This window comes from Apium graveolens, chromosome 6 (genome assembly GCF_009905375.1).
Source record: "Apium graveolens cultivar Ventura chromosome 6, ASM990537v1, whole genome shotgun sequence".
Taxonomy (NCBI): Eukaryota; Viridiplantae; Streptophyta; class Magnoliopsida; order Apiales; family Apiaceae; genus Apium; species Apium graveolens.
Window position 1 is genome coordinate 20794809 of NC_133652.1, and position 23341 is coordinate 20818149.

Sequence of the window (23341 nt, forward strand, 5' to 3'; positions counted from 1 at the left end):
TAGTAAGAGTATTGTGGAGAAACCCAAAGGTTGAAGAGTCAACCTGGGAGTTAGAAAGTGATATAAAAGAAAAGTACCCTCATTTGTTTTCTTAGGAGATTCTGAGGACAGAATCCTTTTAAGGGGGGAAGGATGTAATATCCGGGATATAACGTGTAATTATTTTTACTATTAAACAATTAATATGTGTGTTTAGTATCTATTCTGTGAGTTAATTGTTAAGTGATATATGTACTTGAATATTCAAAAATAATATTAATTGAGTATTTTAATTTTTATATGCTCAAAATAAAATATAGATAATTGTCATATCTTCCTAATTATTTTTATGTTGATTTATAGATTTATAAGAATCATATGAAATTTTTAAAATCTTTTTCCGGGTAATTAAAATCTATTTTATAAAAACGGGAACCAACCGACGTCAACCGTTGTTACGTTTTTGGAACCCGAAACTCTTTCGAGAACTCCTTCCTAACCTAATTGTAATATTCCGAGCATTTTCCATGTTTCGACTTTTTCGATCCGGCGTACGGTTTGTCCTGCGCGGGTCCCGGCGCAACATTTTCGATACAATATTCGTTTCGGTAAATCAATAAAACCCGTATTTTCGATAAACGGGAGCTTTTTATTAAACTATCCCAATTATCACTTCGTAGTACGTGTAACTGGGCGCTGAGACCAAGACCGCAGTACAAATTGTACTGATTTGGATAATATCCCGAAAACCGATACCGTTTGGATCAGTTTTTATAAATAAACGTACCATTTTATATCCGGAATGATCCAACGGGATACTAATTTTCCGTAATTATAAATAGCCTTTTTCCGTATTTTATTTCGTATTAAAATCATTTGCAGACAGATAAATATATAATTTTACAGAGAAAAATCATATATTCATAAACCTTTCTGAGAATCAAACCAACTTTTGAAGGTGTTAGTGATCTTTGTTTGAAAAGCTCGAGTACTGGATTTGAAGGTCTTGAGAAGCTCTATCAGAATCTGTAATTCATACACCTGCAGAATCAAAGGTTGAATTTCTAAAAATTTAATTATTTTCGAATTTATTTTATTAAAAATATGAATTTTTGTTCGGATGATTGTTTGTATGATTTGATGATTGTATGTTGTAGAGCTTGTTTTCCTGATGATTTTCATATGTCATACGTCTGATTTGGAGTTCAATAACATGTTCAAATTTGAGTTTGATTTTCGAATTTTAAAATTAGGGTTTATAACCCGTATGAATGTTCTTAATTGAAATTTGGGGGTTTCTTATTCTGTGATAGATTGATGTTGTGTTATAGTGGGTTGTGTTCTCTGTGAAATTTGCAATCCAGTCGTATAAGTTTCATGAACCAACGAGGTCTGTAGAGAAGGGAGTTGTATTTTGAAGTTTTCCGATGTTCACCGGAAACTGGGAAATTTCACGGCTAAATTCCGGCCAACTCAGGGATTGTTAGGTTGTTTTGATTGCATGGTTGTGTTCCTGGTGTTGTGTAGATGTGATCTGGAGCTTGTAGCAAGGTGAGGAAGCCGGAATCGTGTTCTCCGGCGAACCCCTGTATTTTCCGGCGACTGACTGTAAAAATTGCAGTTGGGTCCCTGAACTTTTGAAAACGATGCAGTTTAGTCCCTGTAGTTTCCAGACTTTGCAAAAATAGGATTCCTGTTTTAAAAATGTTTAAAAATCAGATTTCTCATTTATTTTTATTATAAAAATTCGTTTTTAATTTCTAAAAATTCTAAAAATTATTATTTTAATTCCGAAAATTATTTTTAATTCACAAATAAATCTGAATTAATTATTTAATTAATTTCAATTAATTTTTAATTGATTAATTAGTCAATTAATTCGAAAATTAATTGATTAATTGATTTAATTAATTATTAATTGATTTTTAATTAATTATTTAATTAGATTTAATTATTAAAAATGATTTAAAAATTCTGAAAAATAGTTTCGAGCTTTAAAATATTATTCTAAATTATTTTCAAGGCTCGATAATTATTCTAAAATTATTTCGGAGCCAGAATTGGCCAACCGAACCCTGTTTATTAACCCGAAATTGATCCAACGACCCGTTTTAATTCCGAAAAATGTTTTAAAAATTATTTTAAATACCAGAAAGCCTATTTATGACCCGAGACTTCTTTATAAATGATATGTCTTTGATTACGTGATGTATTATGTGTTATACGTGACCTGTTGTTTGACTATCGGTCTATATATTCGATATTTATTTGATTAGTGCGTAGATTTCAATCCGTTAATCGGATTTGGGTAAAACGAAGGGTAGATAGAAGTGTGTGTTGAATAGAATCTTGTGAGTTGATGATTAATAGATGTTTATGATATGTGAGCAGAAGAGGCAAGGCGTAGAAAAGGGAAACAGATAGTTGAGGAGTAAGACGATTGTGATTGAAAGCGAGTGCAGTGTAGTAAGCTAATACCAGGCAAGTGTTCTGAACTTTCTCGAGATATTGAAATTCTTGATAGTCTTGTTGACATTGCAAGTGCTTTGAAGCACGGAAACCTAAACCCTGATTTCAGTTATTGTTCTTGAGCCATGAACCATATTCTTTCTAAGCCATTGATTATTGTAAACCCAAACTCGAACCTTAAGTATACAACACCATTCCATAAATACATGCAAACAAAATCCCAAACACTGAACTGAATTACTTGTACATTTAACCATTGTATCCTATGCTTTGAAAGCCCAAATCTTTGAAACCCTGAATTGTTGATTCTTTTGTATCCAATTCTTTCATTACCCAGCAATCAAGCTTCTAAACTATTTTCAATGATCCTTACAAAGATTGAAACCCTTTTTATTGTGAAACACTCATTGTTGTTAATGGTTTTGGTTATTGTTTATTATTGCATATTCTGTTATTATGTTAGAATTGGATTGTTTTTATAAAATTATGGACCAGATTCGTGGTCAGACCATATAATGGTCAAGTTAGTCCAATGTGTGCCTTGGATCCAGTAGTTAGAGCAATGCTGTGTGCCTTGCTCGGGGTTAGTGTGTGACTGATCAGCAGCCTAACCTTGGTTTTTTTTTAAATTGAAAGTATAATATCCAATTCTAAATCATAATCCATTGTTCACTTGATATCATAATCATAGTCACTTGATGATCATTATTCTCAGTTTTGTCATTGTGACTTGCTGAGCTAGTTAGCTCATTCGTGCGATGTTGTTTATATTCTTTCCAGTTAAAAAGGAACCAGTTGGTAGCGAGGATCCCCAGTCCAGCGCGAGAGCTAGGGGTTCAGGTTGAGGAAGTGAGCTAGTAGGCTTCTTTTGAATAATTTAAGTTTGTAAAAGGTTGTAATAATGTTTAATACTTAGTTGATTTTGAGATAGTTGGGATTTGAACGGTTTGTAATATAGTAGTGTGTTTGGCTTGTGTGCATACTTTAACCTGTTGCGATCCGTGGTAGTTGGTAAATAGGGTCACTGCATATATTATTATTATCTTTATTATTGTTATAAGCAGGTTATAATTAAGGTGTGTGTGTGTGGACCCCAAACTTCTGACCCGGGTTTGGAGGGCGCCACACTTTTCTAACTATTTTCATAGAGTTTGTATTTACACTATGAGTCAATGTCAAATTTATTATATTTAACATATAATATTAGAAAAATGGTGTTAGGAAGAAATATCATTGATATCTCTTAGTCGTACAATACTTGTTTTATATAATATCTTTGTTTATATGTTTGTTTTATTTTTTAGAATGATTAATATTCAGTGTCTAGAAAAAGGATGAGAACTATGACTATTGACTACTACAAATATATTTTAATGTTCATTTAAGACAAGCATACATTTTGTGTAACTGAAGTTGGCTAATCCACCATTTTAATGGTAACACTTTGAAAAATATCACTTGTAATACTATAGTTCAAATTTAATTAAAAAATTTGCTAACGGTGTGAGGGTAAAACAGTCCAAAAATAAGTTTTAAAAATAATTTGGGATTAAACAGACCAAATGGTGGGTGTTGAAGAAGGTGACCGGAATATTGAACAAAATTCCACCAGAATCCGAACAACCCGGATTCCGCCAACTTCCAGCCACCTGAACAGCCCTGCCAAGTCAGTTTTGTGTAAAATTTCAGTCAATTTTTAATGGTATCACTCTCAATAAAACTTTACTAATTCGATGTTATCGTCAACAACAACAAACGTCCATCAATTCGTCATCTCCTACAAAGTACCGAATGAAAATCTAACAAAATTTTTCCAACAATATCAATGTCGAACAATAATCAACAAAACTCATCATGCATCATCTAATAACCATTAAGAAGCTAATAGCAAAGTAATATAGTCGATTGACAATGATTTCAACCGGATTTTTGATGAACACCAAAAAGAATATGAAACTCAGCAATGACAACTAGCAATTAAACGTCACAAAATTTACATGTATCGACTCACAATCAAACAAACAATTAATTCATAGACTAAAAAATAGCGGAAATTTTAAAAACTAAATAACCTAAATCGATGAAAATTTGTGAAAAGTTGAATTCTTCGAAATGTTTTCGAACCTAAAAATTGATGATAGAAATAGATATGTGTTTCGATGATCAGGTTGTGCGATTTAACGAGGTATGGCCCGTTCACAACTTATTGCCCGTTCACCTTACACATTTGTAACTTGATTGCTTGATTTTATAATAGTTCAATAAAATTACACTAAAAAGAAGAAGAAAGAAATGGATATTTTGTGCCTCAAACTTCGATTTGACTAGTCATACGCATGATTTGGAGCTCAATATATAATCAAACAGTTCTTATTCTTCAAGAACACAAACCTAATTAAAATAATTATCCCATAATTTAGTTTTTATTAATATAAATTTTTTATTAACGCCGTTAGATAATCCTTGAAGACAATACACAAATTTTATTTAATTTGAACTGTAATATTGCAAGTAATACTTCTTAAGATGTTATCATTAAAGTGGTGGATTGTGTAACGATTGGGAATTTCGCGACGTAATTAAGTGAATAAAGTATGATTTCAGTGGTATGATTATAAATTATGTGATTAAATGATGATTAATTATCTTTATTATATATTAGTATCTGGGAGCATAGATAGATGCATTCCAATTTAAAGAGTCCGCTTAGGGGTTAAGCTGTGTTGTCAGACCGTCAGGTAGAACGGAACCCGTCTTAAAAAGGGATTAAAGAGTTTAAATGTGAAATATGTGTGTTTATGTTAAATGGAATGTTTAAGTAAGTATTATGTTCTAGTGATGTGTCGGTTAGTAAAGATAATCGATTGTGAAGCGTAATTGAAATGCTGAGCGGCGGACCGTCAGGCAGAACGTGACCCGATACGCGAAAATAGGAATAATAATAAAAAGGAAAATTTTATGATCAGATATGAGTTGTGATGTGTGAATATATGTGATTGCTTGTCTATATACATGATTACGTGATCTGTTAATTTTTTAAACGGATTTAAGGAATTATTTGATTTAAAATAAGGATTATTGGACCTTTATACATTTTTGTAAAATTACTCGAATAAGGTCAAGGAATTAAATTTATTTTGTTATCTTCAAAATAGTCCTAGAGACTTTCTAAAAATGATAGACGGGTTTATTTTATGATCGTTGCATTTTAAAATAATTTTATGGAGTTAAAATGCTATTTGCAGCATAATCTTGTAAAATCCGTATTTAATCAACCGTTCGCTCAAAAATTATTCCGAAGATAGGGCCGAAAAACTAATTTCGAGATCTACCTTCTAAAATTATTATTCGTACCAATTCCATCTTTTACGAGAGAGATGTTTGCTAATTAAATTCGTTCTGGAAAGGAATAAAGAATGATTTGGTGATATAATTGCCTAATTACTAAACTACCCTTCCTTGGTAGTATATAAATCCCACCACACCCCCTTTCTTTTCTTTTCTCACCCCGACCTCTCTCTTTTTCTTTCATTCTCTCATTTCTTTTTCTCTCTCTCGGGTCTTCTCTTTCTCTCACTCTCGGTACTCTCTCTCTCTCTCTTCAATCTCTCTCTTGTTCTTCATCCATTTTTGATTATAAGACCATGGATGTGTGAGATTTTGCTTCATATATCTAGATATATAGATGCATGTTGCTATCTCCAAGGTGTTCAAAAAAAAATCCAAAGTTGGAATTTGGTGGTTTTGCTTCGGTTCTTATGAAAACAAAAAGGGTTTTGATTTCTAATGATTTGGAGTGAAGATATGTGCTTGCATGTGTGTATTTGTTGTATAAATTGGTGGTTGAAGGTTGGAAACCCCCGAATGGGGGCACCACTATGAAGCCACCGCCACCGGTGATGAACTCCGGTGAACCGGTGGTGAGTGATGATATTATTACTGAGCTCTATTAATCGTAAAACTTATTTTCGGTAGTTGCATGTGTTGTTTATTTAAAAACCCGAATGAGTCCTTAATTTTGAGAAAATAAATGTGATTGTTCTTTGATGAAAATGCCTTGTTAATGTATATTTTTAGTAGTAATTGAGAAATTTGATTAGTTGATGATTTAAGGAATCGAAATAGAAGTTGCATGTGATGTTTTGCTTGAAAACTGAATGGTTCTTGCTTATTAAGTTGATTTTATGATGAAAATGATTTGTTGATTGATTGATTGTAGAGATTCTTGAATAAGTGGATTAAGATGTGGTTTAAAAACTCCAAAAGATGCATGAATGTCTTGATTAATGGAAAATTTGGGTGTTATTGTTTGATCTTAAGGAATTAAAGTTGATTTATGTGTTTAAACGAACTATAGGTGTGATTTCGATTTGGTTCTAATAAGTGCATGTCAAAATTCATCTATGCATGTGTGTTTTTTTTGAAAAATCCGAATGGATCTTATGGTTAAAAGAAGATTAAGTGTATCTTGTGAGTTTATGTGCTAATTGCATTAGTTACTAGCGAGAATCAACATGAGAATTGGGATGCATGTCGAGATAGAGTTTTGCTTGTAAGCGTTTAGGCCAAAAGATGATTTAAAGGAATAGTAGTGACTTGATCTCAAACTTTTATGCGATTTTGATAGTTGCATGTCAATGTTTGATTCTTGAATTATGTTTTGTGGCTATGGCCGAATGAAATATAAGTATAAAAGGGATTGATTTAATGTTAAGTGAATGCATGCGTAATTTTTAGAAATTATGTGATTTATGTGTGTGTTTGGGTTCGAATTGAATGATGAAAAGAGAAGGATTAAATCGTCTTGATATAAGGCTATATAAGTGATATATTAACTCAAGTTTAGAGTTGGGAATACAAGGATTAACTGATATATGTCGTATTTGTATCGCAATACGTGATTCGAAGTCTATATGGTTAGAGTATACGATTATGGTATGGACGTATTGTGTGATTATAATTGAGTATATAAATATACTCTTAGGGTATTGCGATTAGGGGAAATACTAAGCGTTCTGGGAACGTCAAGTGAGAATCTAATTAGGGTTTTAGTTTTTGATTGTAGATTCGGAGCGTGAGGGCATTCGGGATAGGAAAGGGAAAAGTATATTAGGTGGCAGTAGTTCAACCTTTGTGAAACAGGAAAACGAATTCAGGCAAGTAAATCTACTTACTTGTGTAAAATGTTATAGAGAGGATATTGTTCATGCCATGTAGAGTATCGAACTTTTATAGAAATGTACCCATGTTATTGATTCTTGAGATATCCTGTTATTCTCCTTGTGAACTTGTTATTGATAAGATTATTGTTCAAATCCTTTGTTAACCTTTTCTTATCATGATCACTTGTTAATACCTTGAATTCTTGTAAACCCTATAAGAACCTTTACGAACCCCTTGTGTAATGATCATTTACTCCTTTGTTTACCTTATACCCTATTGATCCTTGAAACGGTTTTGATTCCCTAATTTGAGTACCTTGTTATCATTTGATCAAGATCCCTAGGAATTGAACTTTGCTTATCCTTGATTCATTTCCTTATCCTTGAATTTTTGAAATTTGAACTTAAGAATGAGTTTTGACTTGAAAGAGTCTGAATGATTTCATATTCTTGGTAATGATAAAATGAATTTAGTAAAACCTTTCTTTTCCAACACAAGGTTTACCAAACGAATTCTTGATGGATTGGATTGAGATGTAAGAGACTAGTAGAACTAGTCCAGTCATGTTAAGAGGCTAGCGGGGCTAGTCCAGTTTAAGGCTGAAATTATGCCATTGGTACCTTAAAGACCGGATGGAGGTCGGTACGGGCTGATCACCCGTATTATTATGAATTAAAAGTTAAATTAGTCCAATCAAGGGTTCCATAATTATTGAAATTTTATTCTGTGAATGATTCTTTGAAAATGAAATGGTATATAATGTTTGCAAAGAGTTGATTGTGATATTGATTAGCTTACAACTTGTGAACCCTGATCTTTGATTCTGTTATCGATCATATAATTGATTCCCAATGATGAAAAGATTACCGCTTTCCATTTGAAAGATCATTTGTGATCCTGTTAATGATTTGTGATGAATGTCGGCTTTCACCCTATCTTGAGCCTTGTTCCTTGAAAGCCCAAAGCTTTTCTTCATAAACCTTTCATAGCCCAAAAGACAGAAATCTGCCACCTAGAAATGATAAAGTAGAATGCCCTGAGATCGGTAATGGTATATTGTGGATTTTGTATCATAGAACTGTTTTATAGTTACTTGCTGAGTTTTATACTCAATATGTTTTGCTTTGATCTAACCATGGCAGTTAAGTTAGAGGATGGCCAGACTTAGGCGCACTGCTCATAAGAGCGTACCTGGTGGTCCCTACCGTGTTGAGGGCTTCCAGTTGCCAGAGCAGGTAGTACAGGTTATGTGTGAGCAAGCGCTTAGCCAGAAAGGTGTAAAGATACAATGGGTTATCTGTCGGTTCCATGTCGGAATCGATTATGTAAATTTGGTTTTATTTTGGGTTGTAAATTATATGGTTGGTAGTTGTAATTTTGTATCATACTTAATCCTGTTTTGATCCTGTTAGTAGCTAATCGGGGTTTATGCTTATTTAATTCATAGATTAAAAGGTGCGTGGGTCCTCATTTCCTAATTTCGAGATTGAGGGCGTCACATATTGGCTCAATTTCAGGTACACAAAATGCATTTTTGTCCCGAAATACATGATCATTTGATTTTTTCGCGTATTTTAAGGTAAATAAAAAAGATAGTTTCATAAATCATTTTTTAATTTTTTTCCGAATAAAATCATATATTTTAAACTTTAATTTAAGAAAAGAATTTTTTTAAAATGATATGGAGATGTATGACTTTTATACACCTTAAATTATGTGAAAAAGTCACATCAATAATTCAGACAATATGTTAGTACATATTGTTGCATATCCCTTTTCCGGGATTCAAAAAATGGTAAATTTGACCATCTTCGAGACGGAGGGCAGTTCCAAGAGGTGGTCATTTAGAGCACCGGGACACGGGAAACGACCAGGGCTAGCAAAAAACGTGGTAGGCTCTTGAAAAAGAGGAGAGATAAGAGACTTTTAAGGTTTTAAAGAGACTCTAAGAGTCTCTTGAAGCTCCAGTTTTGTTGATGTACTCTATTTTTTTTACTAACAGCTTATTTAAAGATTTTGTTGAGGTTGCTTTAACAATTATTTTATTATATATTTTTAGCAATATTAAATTTCTCTTTTCATTTACTTGTTTGTGAATTTAAGATGTTTTTAATAACATAAAATAGATTAAAGAGTCGATACTAATCATTTATAGCCAATAATTTTTATTATTTATAAAGAGTGAGTTAAGAGTCTGTAGAGATTTTGTAAGAGTAAGTCCAACATGCTAGCTATATCATGTCTTAACTTGACATTTAAGAATTTTGATATAAAATAGTGCTACAACGGCCTCTAAGACACTCTTTTCACTCTTTACGTTTGAAAAAGCACGTGTCATTTCTTATATTGTTTTCACCAATAAAATAATCACTTCCCTCCAAATCTACATCTCTTCTTCGTAACTTTTTATTAGTAGAATTTGAACTTAATATTATTATATTTATAGAACAAATATACATTACATTGTTTGAATTCACCAATTTTATAATATCCTAAACTACTAAAGGCTATATTTTTATAATATTTTTAAAGAACATATAAGATACTGTTGGACTTGCAACAAAATATAATTTTGAGGCAGCAATTTGAGCAACTCTAACAGGTTAATTATTTGGGATTCTAAACTAAAATATAAAATAGAGCTCCAACAGCATGCTAGTGATTTATTAAAAAATTAGAATTCTTCACTCATGCCTTATTTATAAGGCACCACCAATGATTCCTTATCTTATTTTTAATAATAAAAAATTTATTTTTCTCACCTTCTCCATTTCAAATGCATAACTATAGTTTAAATATAATAATAAATTTTTATTAGAATACACAATGTTGTTGAAATTGACCTAAAATAAAAATATCCTAAAATTTTATTTTTGAAAAATGATAAAATTCTATTAGAATTGCTCTAATAAACCTTTGACCCAACCATTAAGGTCCGCCGTCCCTGTTGACTCCGATGAGATGTACCCCACAGCCTACATGAAGATTGAAATTCGAAAACAATAATATTCCTTCTTATCTTTCATTTTAGTTTATTCACATTTGGTATACGCGGCAAATCATTATTATCAAATTATTTCGGAGAAATTTTTACAAATAGTTTGGATCCGATCCCACCAAACTGGTCAATCCACTAGTACGTCACGTGCAAGGGAGCTAATTACTTGTTATGATATGAGAGGGGTCGACCTGCTGTCAAGCTCCTCACTATTATCACAATTGTTTTGCGTCCACTAAAAAATACGAATATAAATATTTGTATGAGTGACGAGTATTGTTAGATACATTATAATTTAATTTTAGAAAAGTTGAAGGAACTCCAGGTTAAAAAAAATCCTTAGGGAGAACAAGTTTCCAAGTTGCTATCTTGTATCTTATCCAATTTATATATTTAATTATTGATCGATCTCATTAATTTATCCAGTTTTCCTCATAAGATTATATTTTTTCTAAACTTCCGAGCTCAAATTAAACGTCTACAATTTAATAAGTCGGAGGGAGTACTTCGTTAGTTTGTTCAAGTAACCTTGCAATGTTCACGTTGGTTTCCTATCGAGTTGTATAGTTGAGAAATTGTAAACTTACGCGAAATGTGTAATTATTTCAAATCAAGAAAATATTGACTTTCGTTTTGTTGAAACAGAAGCAAAAATGAACTTGCATTTGTGCCATCTATCTTGTACTTTTGATATCTATCTGCATTCTACAGTATCTGTTTCTTGATTCTATAAAAAGAAGCCTCAAGTTTGCATTTCAGTAGATATCATCAAACATTTAAACCACAAAGCGAAAATGAAGACAACATTTCTCTCAGTTTCCTGCCTATTCATTGCCTTGACAACTCTAGCTTCTGCTGCAACTAATAGAGTGATCGATGTCGACGGTAAGGATCTCCTAGCCCGAACAAACTACTACATTTTGCCAGTTGTTCGAGGCAACGGTGGAGGCCTTAAAATGTACAGTGGAATAGATGAAGAATGCCCGTTGGACGTTGTACAAGAACCAAATGAAGTGAACAGAGGCCTTTCAGTTTTGTTTGTCCCTCAAAAATCAACCGAACAGTATGTACGTGCTTCTACCGATGTGAACATTCAGTTTTCGGTTGAATCAACATGCAAAGCGACCACAAATGTGTGGAGGCTCGATCAAGCTGTTGTAGCTAATGGTACAAGCTATGTCTCGACTGATTGTGTTTTAGGAAATTACGGTCCTTCTACATATGCGTGTTGGTTTAAGATTGAGAAAGTTGACGGTGGATCTAACTGGTATAAGCTTCGGTTCTGTCCTTCCGCGTGCAAAGATTGCCCACCTGAATGCTTTGATATTGGTATATTGATTGAAAAGAGTGGAACAAGACGTCTGGTTAATACTAATGGGAATCCTTTCCGGGTGTTCTTTAAGAAGGCCTAGAGTTTTAAGTAATAATATTCACAAATAATAAAAGCATTATGCTTATGTATGCAGAATGTTCTGTAATTTGTTCTCGTTTATGCCTAATGATGGTTTGATTTCCATAATTTTTATATACATAATTATCGAAATGATTTATTTCTGTTACATATTGCTGATATAGTACAAGAACCAAATGAGGTGAAGGGAGGTCAGAAGGCTACATTTGTCCCATGAAAAATCAATTGAGCAATGTGTTTGTGTAACTTCCAATTTAAACATTCTGTTTTTGATAAATGAATTTGAACAACACACTCAAATGTGTGAAGGCTTGACCAAACTGAGGCAACTAATGGTATATCATAGGTCTCAACCAGAGGAACTTGAGGAAATCCCGGTGCTTCTACATTTAACTGTCGGTTCTGGATTCAGAAAGTTGAGGCTGAAAGCTATTGATATAAGCTTTGGCTCTGTGATGCTGCTAACAGTGTACACCTGATTGCTAGGATGTTGGTGATATAATTGAAAAGAGTAGAACAAGAAGTTTTCCTGAGTAGGCCTACTAGATAGAGTTTATATTATTATTTTCTGGTTCCGCTACTGCTCTCAGGCATCCCTGTGTGCAGAGGTGGATATCAACTCACCTCCAGTATACGCATAGTAAGTTCAGCTCCTCCTATACAGATTCAAATAAATCTTAGGATCCGAGGACCAATGTGGCACTATTACTCAGCCTCAAATAATCTGTCAATATTCAATATCTTTTTTTCCCAATTGAAGTATTAAAAAGGGTACAGGTGTTTTAGGATGTTACGAGTTTCAACAGAACTCCTTTAGCTCCTATTTAGATCTACTCTTGTCAAAAACCTTATTTAGAATTAGCAGCAAGAACTTATAAAACCGAATGAGTTGAACACAGCATCAAGGACTCAATAGAAATTGGAACTTTGGCTTTTCTGCAGTGATAGCTGGTTTCACTATGCTCTTGTCATATGCGAAAGACGAAAGAATTACATTAGCTGCTAGAATGTGAAGGACTATACACAAAATTAGAAGATATAAAGATTATCATCAACTATTCTTACCATGTAAACCACTGAAATAATGCGGGATAGATATTAACTTACAGGAAAAGTGCAGGAACGTCACTTTTATATACTTCGACTGAAAAAAAATCACACGATCAAAATCAACAAATTTAAGTCCATTAAATTGAAAATATTCAGTAAGCTTTCCTCAACTTTGGCGCATTTCTTTAGCTAGGTGTCGGTCCAGGGTTGAGAAGTATCTTAGGCCAATCGTTGCCATAGCTCTCTTGCTCTTTACTGATATCCCTTGCCGAATTTGTTGTACAACCTTTACACGCACTTAACTCAATCCACTCAAGTGTGCATATATTGCCAAAGTCTGTTGGAATCTCCATCAGATATGGGCATCGGTACACCTGTAAACGCTGAAGCACTGGAAAATGATTTTGAGAAGCTGTCCAACCGACAACATCCAAGTCATCAAGTTTTAGACATTTGATATTTGATACCAAGGAATGCTTTTGGACTTGTCTCCCAGTCTGTCCCAACAAAAGCATGAAATTTAAACTTGAGAACTTTGAGGTTAGGCATTGTTATGTGTGGAATTTCACGACATGACAGGAAAGTTTCACAGAAAGAGCATGACGAGATGTCAGGACGGGATCTCGAGGAAGCTGTCATGAACAACATCAGGAAAAGGAGCAGACGCCTGGGAGTAGGACTCAGTCTAAGCAACTTCCGAATAAATAGGAGAAAGAATAGGTAAACTTATCTCCATGTTTAACTGTAACGATTTGAATGGGAGAGAAAGGAAGGCAGGTTGGAGAAAAAGAAGGAAAGAAAAGAAGATAAGAGGAGGAGTATGATCAACAAAAACACACATCAGCACACACTCGAGAGAGGGCAGAAGAACATCTCGATTCATGATCAACATATCATCAAATATCTTCTCTATATTTCTCAGAAAAATTTGTATTCATAACGGCATAATTCAACCTCTTGTAAGACATGTTCAAAAGATTAGTGGATCATATTTCGGTTGGGAATAAAATACCACCCGCGGTTTTTCCCGTTCTCGGGTTTTCCGCGTCAATAATTCTCGGTGTTATTTACATTTATTTTCCTAAAGAATACATAAACATTCATAGTATCATACACTAATCAAACTTAGCATTTAGCTCACTTAATTCGGTAAAAACAATTGGCGCCGTCTGTGGGAAACTTGCTAAGGATTTGATTAATACATTACGATGGAAAGCGGCAGAGAACAAGTCACGAACCAAGAAGGAGAAGCTGAGAATAGTAGAGAGATGGCCGCAACATTGAAACAATTACAAGATGAGATGGAGAAGATGGGTTCGGAAAATGAAGCATTGAAGAAGGAACTCACTACGGCTAAATCGAGAACCAAAACTACGACAAAGAAAACCATCCCAAGCGTAATCAGACGTTTGGACATGGATGAAGCAGAAGATTACAACCAAAACGGAGGGCCAACAAATGGAACAGACAATGTTATTGTCGAAGAAGACATGGAGGATGTACCAAATAACGAAGATGACATGGAAAGGAGACGTGATGAGCAACGATATGATGATCATGATGATTGACGAGGAGAGACTGACAGGAGAAGATCGCATTACAAAAGTACAAGATCCAAGAATCAAGTCGCAGAAGAATTTAGAAAGGAACTACAAGAAATGAGGGATTTGATTAAAAGGATACCTGGCGTCCCGAAACCGTTGGAAAAGGCAACCCCGATAAGCTACGCTGATTCCCCTTTTCATGATAACATCGCTTTGGTAGAAATACCAAAACGTTTCACAGTACCACAAATGAGGCCGTATGATGGAACTACTGATCCCCTGGAGCATGTTGCACAATACAAACGACGAATGTTCACAGTACCAATTACACGAGACTTGAAAGAGGCCTGTATGTTTAAGGGTTTTGGTTCAACACTATCAGGACCAGCTTTGCAATGGTTCGTGAACCTTCCACAAGGAAACATCAAGACGTTCGCTAATCTGATAGATGCATTCAACTTACAGTTTGCAAGCAGTCGGGTGTTCGAGAAGACAACTAGTGATTTGTACAAAATTGTCCAACGAAGTAGGGAGCCTTTGTGTGATTACCTGACGAGATTCAACAGGGAGAAGGTGACCATCACCAATTGTGACGTCCCTACAGCTATCGAAGCATTCAGGCGGGGATTAGAACGAGAATCTCCACACTATGAAGAATTGACAAAGTACCCGTGCCGAACAATGGATGATGTGCAAGCCAAAGCCATGGCATAAGTAAGATTGGAGGAAGACAGGATGGAGGAGGATGAGAAGTACTACAAACCATCAAGAAAAATTACAACACCAAGTTCCAAAAATTACAAGCCCTATACTAGACCAAACAGAGATGAAGTATAAGTCAACTCGACACGAGAGTCTAATGAATGGAAGAGAGAGGAACGTAGTGACTGGAGAAAAGACCCCAACCTACCACCAACTTATGACAGCTATGGCTTCACGATCACGCCTTCAGCCATGATTAAGGAGTTTACCAAGTTGGGAGGTGTGGTAAAATGGCCAGTGAAGAGCAACAAACCTAAAGCCAACCCAGATTCTAAACTATGGTGCGATTACCATAGAGATTACGGACACAAGGCTAATGACTGTGTGGCCTTGCGAAAAGAACTACAATTTCTGACCAGGAAAGGGTATCTTACGGAATTCATGACGTCAAAGAAGACATCTTATGTTGGAAATGACGTGTCTCCGAGAAGAAACAACGTGTCACCACTAAGACAACCACCGCCTCCATCATACCACAAGGTGATCAACTTCATCACAGGAGGGTCAGAAATATACGGAGCAACATATTCACAGGCTAAGAGAGCATCCATAGAAACAGACATACGAGTCACATAAGTGGGGGTTAATAATGACAATCTGCCATCCTTAATGTTTGATGAATCAGACACAAAGAACATACGAGAACCACAACAAGACGAACTAGTCATCTCACTACCCGTGGGAAATTGCTTAATTAAAATGATATTGGTGGATAATGGGAGTGCTGCCAACATCATGATGCTTAGCACGTTGACACAAATGGGGTTGGCAGAAAGTGACATGATCAAGAGGTCGACAACATTGGTTGGGTTTAGTGGTGAGACAAAACGCACATTGGGGGAGATTACGTTGTCAACATATGCCCAAGGGGTCAATCTCCTGGAAAAGTTTTGCATAATTGATGTGGACTCGAGTTACAATATAATTATGGGAAGACCATGGATACACAAAGTAAAGACGGTACGATCAATATATCATCAAGTATTAAAATTCCCAACACCATGGGGAGCTCAGAAAATAAGGGGGATCAAAACATGGCTCGGGACTGTTACATGACGTGTCTGAAGCCAACTATCCAACATCAGGGAAACAAGACGCCTGTAGCCACGGTAACATGGCCGGAGCAATTAGCTGAAGTAGATTTAACAGCAGGGGACAAGAAGGTATTAATTGGTGAAGACCTTTCTCCAACAATTGAAGCCAGTTTGATAAATTTCTTAACCACGAGGTTGGACGCTTTTGCATGGGAACATGGTGACATAATGGGAATCGACTCAAATATCATTACACACAAGCTAAATGTGAATCCTAGCTACACACCCGTCCAACAAAAATGAAGGAAGTTTGCAGCCGAGAGAAACAAGATAATAAATGACGAGATGGAAAGGCTCATCAAAGCTGGCATGATTAAAGAAGTTGATTACCCCTGAATGGTTAGCAAATGTCGTCATCGTACAGAAGAAGAATGGAAAATGGAGAGTTTGTATTGATTACATAGATTTGAACAAGGCTTGTCCTAAATATCCCTACCCACTACCTCACATTGACACCATGGTGGATTTGACGGCTGGTCATGAGCTACTCACATTCCTGGACGCGTCAAGTGGCTTCAATCAAATCCCAATGGAACCGTCTGACTGCGAAAAAACCGCGTTTATAACGGACAGGGGGATATATTGTTATTTGGTCATGCCGTTCGGATTAAGAAATGTTGGGGCTACATTTCAAAGACTTGTCAACAAAATGTTTAAAGATCAAATATGATAGACCATGGAAGTATACATTGATGATATGGTCATCAAATCTGTTAGCGCAGAAAATCATGTACGTAATCTTCAAGAAGTATTCGGCATATTAAGGTCGTACAACATGAAGTTGAACCCATCCAAATGTAACATTGCCGTGTCATCGGGAAAGTTCCTTGGACATATGGTGACGAGGAGAGGAATCGAAGCAAGTCTATAACAAATTAAGGCGATCTTCGAATTGAAAAGCCCATAGAACATCAAAGACGTATAGAAATTGACAGGACGAGTTACATCCTTGAATAGGTTCATTTCACGATCGTCGGACAGGTGCAAGCTATTTTATGACGTGCTGAGAAAGAATAAAGGATTCTTGTGGTCTGAAAAACATGAGATTGCTTTAAGTGACTTGAAGAGGTATCTGACTACTCCACCACTCCTGTCCAAACCCACTCGAGGAGAGGATTTGTATATGTATCTGTCTGTAACTGATCATGTAGTAAGTGGCGTTCTTGTCAAAGAAAATGAAGGAGTCCAGTCGCCTGTGTATTACATCAGCAAGAGTTTAGTAGATGCAGAAACAAGGTAGACATCTCTTGAAAAATTAGTACTTGCATTAGCCATGACTTCCATTAAGCTGAGACATTATTTTGAGTCACATAAGATACACGTCATGACGAACTTCCCTTTGAGGAATGTGTTAAGTAAACCTGACTTGACGGGGAGAATGGCAAAATGGGCAATACGACTAAATACATATGACATAACGTATGACACAAGAACTGCAATAAAGTCGCAAGCTTTAGCCGATTTTGTGGCTGATTTCAGTCCAAGCCAAATGACGGATGCTGAGCAGGAATTTCAGCAAGTCCTTTCAAAAGTAGACGTGAAGCCTTGGACATTGTATACAGATGGGGAATCCAATATAAATGGAACGGGATTGGGGCTTGTCCTCAAATCGCCATAGGGGGATATGATAGCCCAATCGATATGCTGTGACTTCAAAGCCACAAACAATGAAGCTGAATATGAGGCGTTAATCATGGGACTCACAATCGCTAAAGACATGAAGATCAAAAACATTGATGTTAATTGTGATTTATTAGTTATTGTCAATCATGTCAAGGGCTCCTATAAAGCCAAAGATTCTAAAATGGTGGCTTACCTCGACATCACGAAACGACTAATCAACTATTTCCACAACTTCAACATATAACAGGTCCCAGGGGAGAATAATGTGCAAGCTGATGCATTGGCTGGAATGGGAGCTGTGTTCAAAAACTTAGACCTCAGTAACATCCCAGTAATTCACATCGTGAAGCCTGCTATGGAAAGATTAGCTTTTGGGACAGAAACAATGACTCTTGATCAACGTAATCATGACACCAGTGAGGATGCAGAAAACTGGATAAAGAAGTTCAAGGATTACTTACAATTTGGAACACTCCCATCCAACAACAATGAAACAAGGGTTCTCATGATGAAGGCGTCAAGGTTCACGATTATAGATGGGGAGTTATTCAAAAATCTTCCACAGGGCTGCTACAAAGATGTTTGCAAAAGCATGAAGCAGACATACTGCTAAGGGATGCACACGAAGGCGAATGCGGGAATCATGCTAATGGAAGAAATCTGTCTTTGAAAATTCTACGCTTGGGATACCATTGGACGACATTAAGACAAGATGACCTAGACTATGCAAAAAAATGTGACGCCTGTCAATGACATGCACATGTCATACATCAACCATCTGAGCGGCTTCACACGTCCATTCTATCTTGGCCTTTCATGAAATTGGAAATGGACATTGTGGGAAAATGCCACCTGCACCAGGACAGAAGGTGTTTATGTTAGCTATGACTAATTATTTCTCAAAATGGATTGAGGCGAAGACATTCAAGCAAGTAACATTAAAGGAAGTGATTTCATTCATTAAAAGAAATATTCTCTGCAAGTTTGGCGTACCATCTGAAATCATTTGTGACAATGGATCATAATTCATCAGTGACAAGATAGAAGCATTTTGCAAACGTTGGAACATTGGTTTGATTAAGTCGAGGCCAAGATACCCTCAAGCCAATGGACAAGCTGAGTCAAGCAACAAGATTATAATCAACAACTTAAAAAGACGGTTGACGACTTGCAAAGGAAAGTGGGCTGAAGAGTTTCCTTGGGTGTTGTGGTCAGATAGAACAACCCCAAAGACGTCTACAGGACAGACACCATACAGTCTAGTCTATGGCACTGAAGCTGTGTTACTAACAGAGGTCATGATACCGACGACAAGATATGGACTCTTGACAAATGATGTGAATAATACAGAATTATCACATGACAAGGACACAGTAGATGAGCTGAGAGAGATGGCAAAGGTTAGAGTGGCTGCTTATCAACAAAGAGTGGCCAATGTCTACAATAAACATGTTCACGTAAGGATTTTCCGTGTTGGTGACATGGTACCGAGAAAAACATTCCAGAACACGATGGACATGATGGCAGGGAAATTTGCTGACACTTGGGAAGGCCCTTACTTCATAGATGCTGTCGTGGGACGTGGGGCTTACCGACTGTCCAGTATGGATGGAACGCAGATACCAAGAGCCTGTAACGCTTCACGCCTAAAACTTTATCATGTGTAAAGTTCTCTATCTCATCTTTTCTAATTTCTGTTTTTAGAAGTCGTGGATCAATAAGTCGATTATGACATAGTTAGTATTTGATTAGTCATTTGTGTTTGGCATGACATTGTGTGCTATTTGGTGTCATATACTTTTAGTAAATCATTTATGCAAGATCAATTCTATGATTCAATTCATTACAGATTACTTTATTATGCAATGTGATTATACTCTCGGATTGAGAATTATTTAGGTAATATATATATAAGTTTATGCTTGTAGATTCTATTTGCGTTTGCACTGTAATTCTATAAAATTTTACAACATCACTCTATGATTGCGTAAAACTAAATTCTCAAAGGGTTGATCACCTAGTTACAAATTTTTGCTGATTTGCAAGTGTCGTATGCACTTGACGAATTCAGTTGACGATAAGAGCGTTGTGACGTCCTTTACGAAAATTGCAATATAAAACTACAATATTTACGTACCTATATGACATTCTACGAATTTATACATGTAATAATTTGGTGTATTTCAAGAGGGAATAAGGCCTTTTAACCACCCTACGAGTGCATGCACCAACGAATGTTAACGAAATGATGTGTTAACGATTCTTATCAACAAAAGTATACATTTTTACAATGAAAAATGATGACATATATTAACATTTGCAATTACTTGGAAAACAACGAACAATGATAAACTAAAACAACAAGTTATGATGATTCTTTTTCCTAAGAGACCATGCATCGAATTTCTACGAGACGAACATGTACTGAAGATACATGCATGTAATCTTGACGACGAGATTCAATCAACATCAAATGATCTAACCAAACGAAAAGATCAGAAACTCAATGGAATGTAAAACCCAGAATGATAACGATTCAACATATGCAAAAGTTACGATTAATATTCGACAAAATAAAACCGAATTCCCCGTCTGAAAGACGAAACAGGAATTCAACGTAGCAACATAAGAACCAAAGTACGAAGCAAAAATCCATAACACAAAATTTTATAAAACAAAGCAACAATGTTAAATTACTCCTCATCAGGACTATCATCTTTTGGGGACTTCATCTCAGTGTCTTCATTGGGAGTCTCAAACTCGTCTAGAGGGAAAGCGTCGTCGGGAAAGTCTTTATTATAGATCTTCACGGTCTCAAGCACGTCCCAGGTCTTCTACTCTCCTCTATGAAACTCCAACATGGTGTCAACCCTAGTCCTCATAATCTGCTGATTCACGACCTTTTCAGCATCAGAATGCATGTTGTGTTCAAGGGATTGCACCTTAATAGCAAATTCATCAAACTCCCTCTGAAGATCATTGATACTCGTCAACCTCTCTTTGGCAACCTTCTCTGCAGCTTCCAACTTCTTGACACAGGACTGATGCTCCTCATCAAGCTCCTTAGCCTTCTGCATCTTGTGATTATAGACCTCACGGGCAACCAATACGCTTTGGAGTGTCTACATGAAACAGAAAGAAGCATGAATCTATAGATATTGACGAAAAGTATAAAACAAAGAAAAAATAAATATAGATCTAAAAAAGTAAAAGCAGACTTACATGAAAGGAGTAGCCTGCTGCATTATCAAGAATGTCTTCAAGCTCCTTAGCAGAAAGTTCCTCCATTGATTGAGGGAGCACCATGTCATCAAGCAAATATGCGAAAGTGTGGGGATCGGCATGAACAAAGTAACTTCGAGTCAGGAGTGGCATGGGAACATCAGAGCTAATGGTGGTTACAGATGGGTTGACACGAACCTTCTTAGTCAAGGGGCTAATTGGGGGACTGAATAAAGGGCTAGACAACATAGGAGCCTTAGACGACTCAGTCTCAGTAGACCTTTCCTCACGAGATCTCTTATTAAACAAAGTCTTTACCAGAAATAAAAAAAGGCTTAATGGTTGGGGCTTAAATTCTACAATTAGAAAACATAATTCAATCAGGGATAATTAAAAAGTCCACACAGATAAATCCAACAAGACGTATGTCAGGAAAGAAAGAAAACAATATGTGAACGCCCTCAATCTCGGGGTTAGAAAATGAGGACTCACACACCTCTAATCTAATAATTAAATATGCATAAACCCCGATTAACTCCTAACAGGATCAACAGGATAAAGTATGAGACAAGATTATAACTACCAATCTCAAAATATAACTTACAAACCCAAAATATCATTAAATAAACAATATCGATTCCGGCTGGGAACCAACAGATAACCCATTGTATCTTTAAATATTTCCTTATAGGTGCGAGCTCACTCTTAATTACCACTACCTGCTCTGGCAACCGGAAGCCCTCAACACGGTAGGGACCTCCAGGTACGCTCTTACGAGCAGTGCGCCTAAGACTGACCATCTTCTTGCTTAACTGCCATGGTTAGATTAAAACAAAACAAATGAGTATAAAACTCAGCAAGTAACTATATAGCAGTTCTACAATATCAATTCACAATATGCTTTACCAAACTCAGGGCTATCTACTTTGTTTGATCTAGGTGGCAGATTTCCAGCTTTTGGGTTAAGGAAAGGTTTTTGAAGGAACAATATGGAGCTTTTAAGGAACAAGGCTCAACGTGGTTCGAAAGCTAACATTCATCACAAATCAATAAAGGATCAGAATAGATCTTTCAATAGAGGAAAGCAACAGTATTTCAATATATGGACTCAATCATATGATCAACAGATTTAAGAATCAGGGTTCTTGAGCTTTAAACTTCACATCATAATCAACTCTTTTCAAAGCAATATAAACCATTTTCATTTTAAAAATCAATTTACTGAACAGAAAGTTTCAGTTCCCATTTTAAATAATCATTTAGAACCCTTGATTGGATCACTTAATCTTTCCATTTCATATTAATACGGGTGATCAGCCCGTACCGACCTCCATCCGGCCTTTAAGGTACCAATCGGCATAATTTCAGCCTTAAGTTGGACTAGCCCTGCTAGCCTCTTACCATGACTGGACTAGTCCCACTAGCCCGAACAACTTATATCATATAATATCATATAATATACTTCATTCTTACCCTTCTAAGTATTCAACGAACAACTTATATCTTAAAACACACTTTTAATTCGGCTTTAAACCAAATCAAGTAACCATAACTTACATGAGTACACATTTCATTCAAAACTCAATTCCATAATCATAACACTACTTATAACCGTTTAGAATCAAGGCGACTAATTCTTACTTTTTAAAATTCTATAATTCGAACCAAAAATAGCAAATAAGCAAACATTTTCTAAAATTTTCACATGCAATCACCTAGTTATCTTCTATAATCAAATCCATCACTTAAACTTGAATTTGACTTCTTAAAAATCATGGTCCATTCGGCCCTACTATAAATACCAATCAAAATCAATCAATTTTTCATATCAAATCCACATAAACTCATAAACAATTATTTAGTCATGTAATCCAACTTAAGTTTCTTATAAAACAACTATACCATTCGAATTTCTCAAGAAATACAACATACATCTTTAATTTGATCTTACAAATGACATGCAAGAGTATTTTCATGGTTTAAACCTAAATCCTAGTTGATTCAAGCAAGGATAACACACCAAGTT

General features: G+C 35.6%; 2 protein-coding genes across 2 annotated transcripts; both read left to right on the top strand.

Annotated features, from left to right (window-relative positions):
• Positions 1-11227: 11227 nt before the first annotated feature.
• Positions 11228-12128, top strand: LOC141668964 (miraculin-like). Its single transcript, XM_074476029.1, has one exon. It carries the CDS (start codon positions 11404-11406, stop codon positions 12019-12021), a length of 618 nt encoding a protein of 205 aa, XP_074332130.1. The 5' UTR covers positions 11228-11403; the 3' UTR covers positions 12022-12128.
• Positions 12129-15985: 3857 nt separating this feature from the next.
• Positions 15986-17140, top strand: LOC141664728 (uncharacterized). Its single transcript, XM_074470682.1, has 3 exons — positions 15986-16336; positions 16462-16539; positions 16835-17140. Exons 1-3 carry the CDS (start codon positions 15986-15988, stop codon positions 17138-17140), a joined length of 735 nt encoding a protein of 244 aa, XP_074326783.1.
• Positions 17141-23341: the final 6201 nt, after the last annotated feature.

Bases quoted from the DNA above. Each gene is read 5' to 3' on its own strand.
- LOC141668964 (XM_074476029.1), top strand. From the start codon at position 11,404: ATGAAGACAACATTTCTCTCAGTTTCCTGCCTATTCATTGCCTTGACA.
- LOC141664728 (XM_074470682.1), top strand. From the start codon at position 15,986: ATGTTTGATGAATCAGACACAAAGAACATACGAGAACCACAACAAGAC. The intron at 16,337-16,461 runs GTACGATCAATA...ATCCAACATCAG, and splicing joins GGATACACAAAGTAAAGACG to GGAAACAAGACGCCTGTAGC. The intron at 16,540-16,834 runs GTATTAATTGGT...GTCATCGTACAG, and splicing joins TAACAGCAGGGGACAAGAAG to AAGAAGAATGGAAAATGGAG.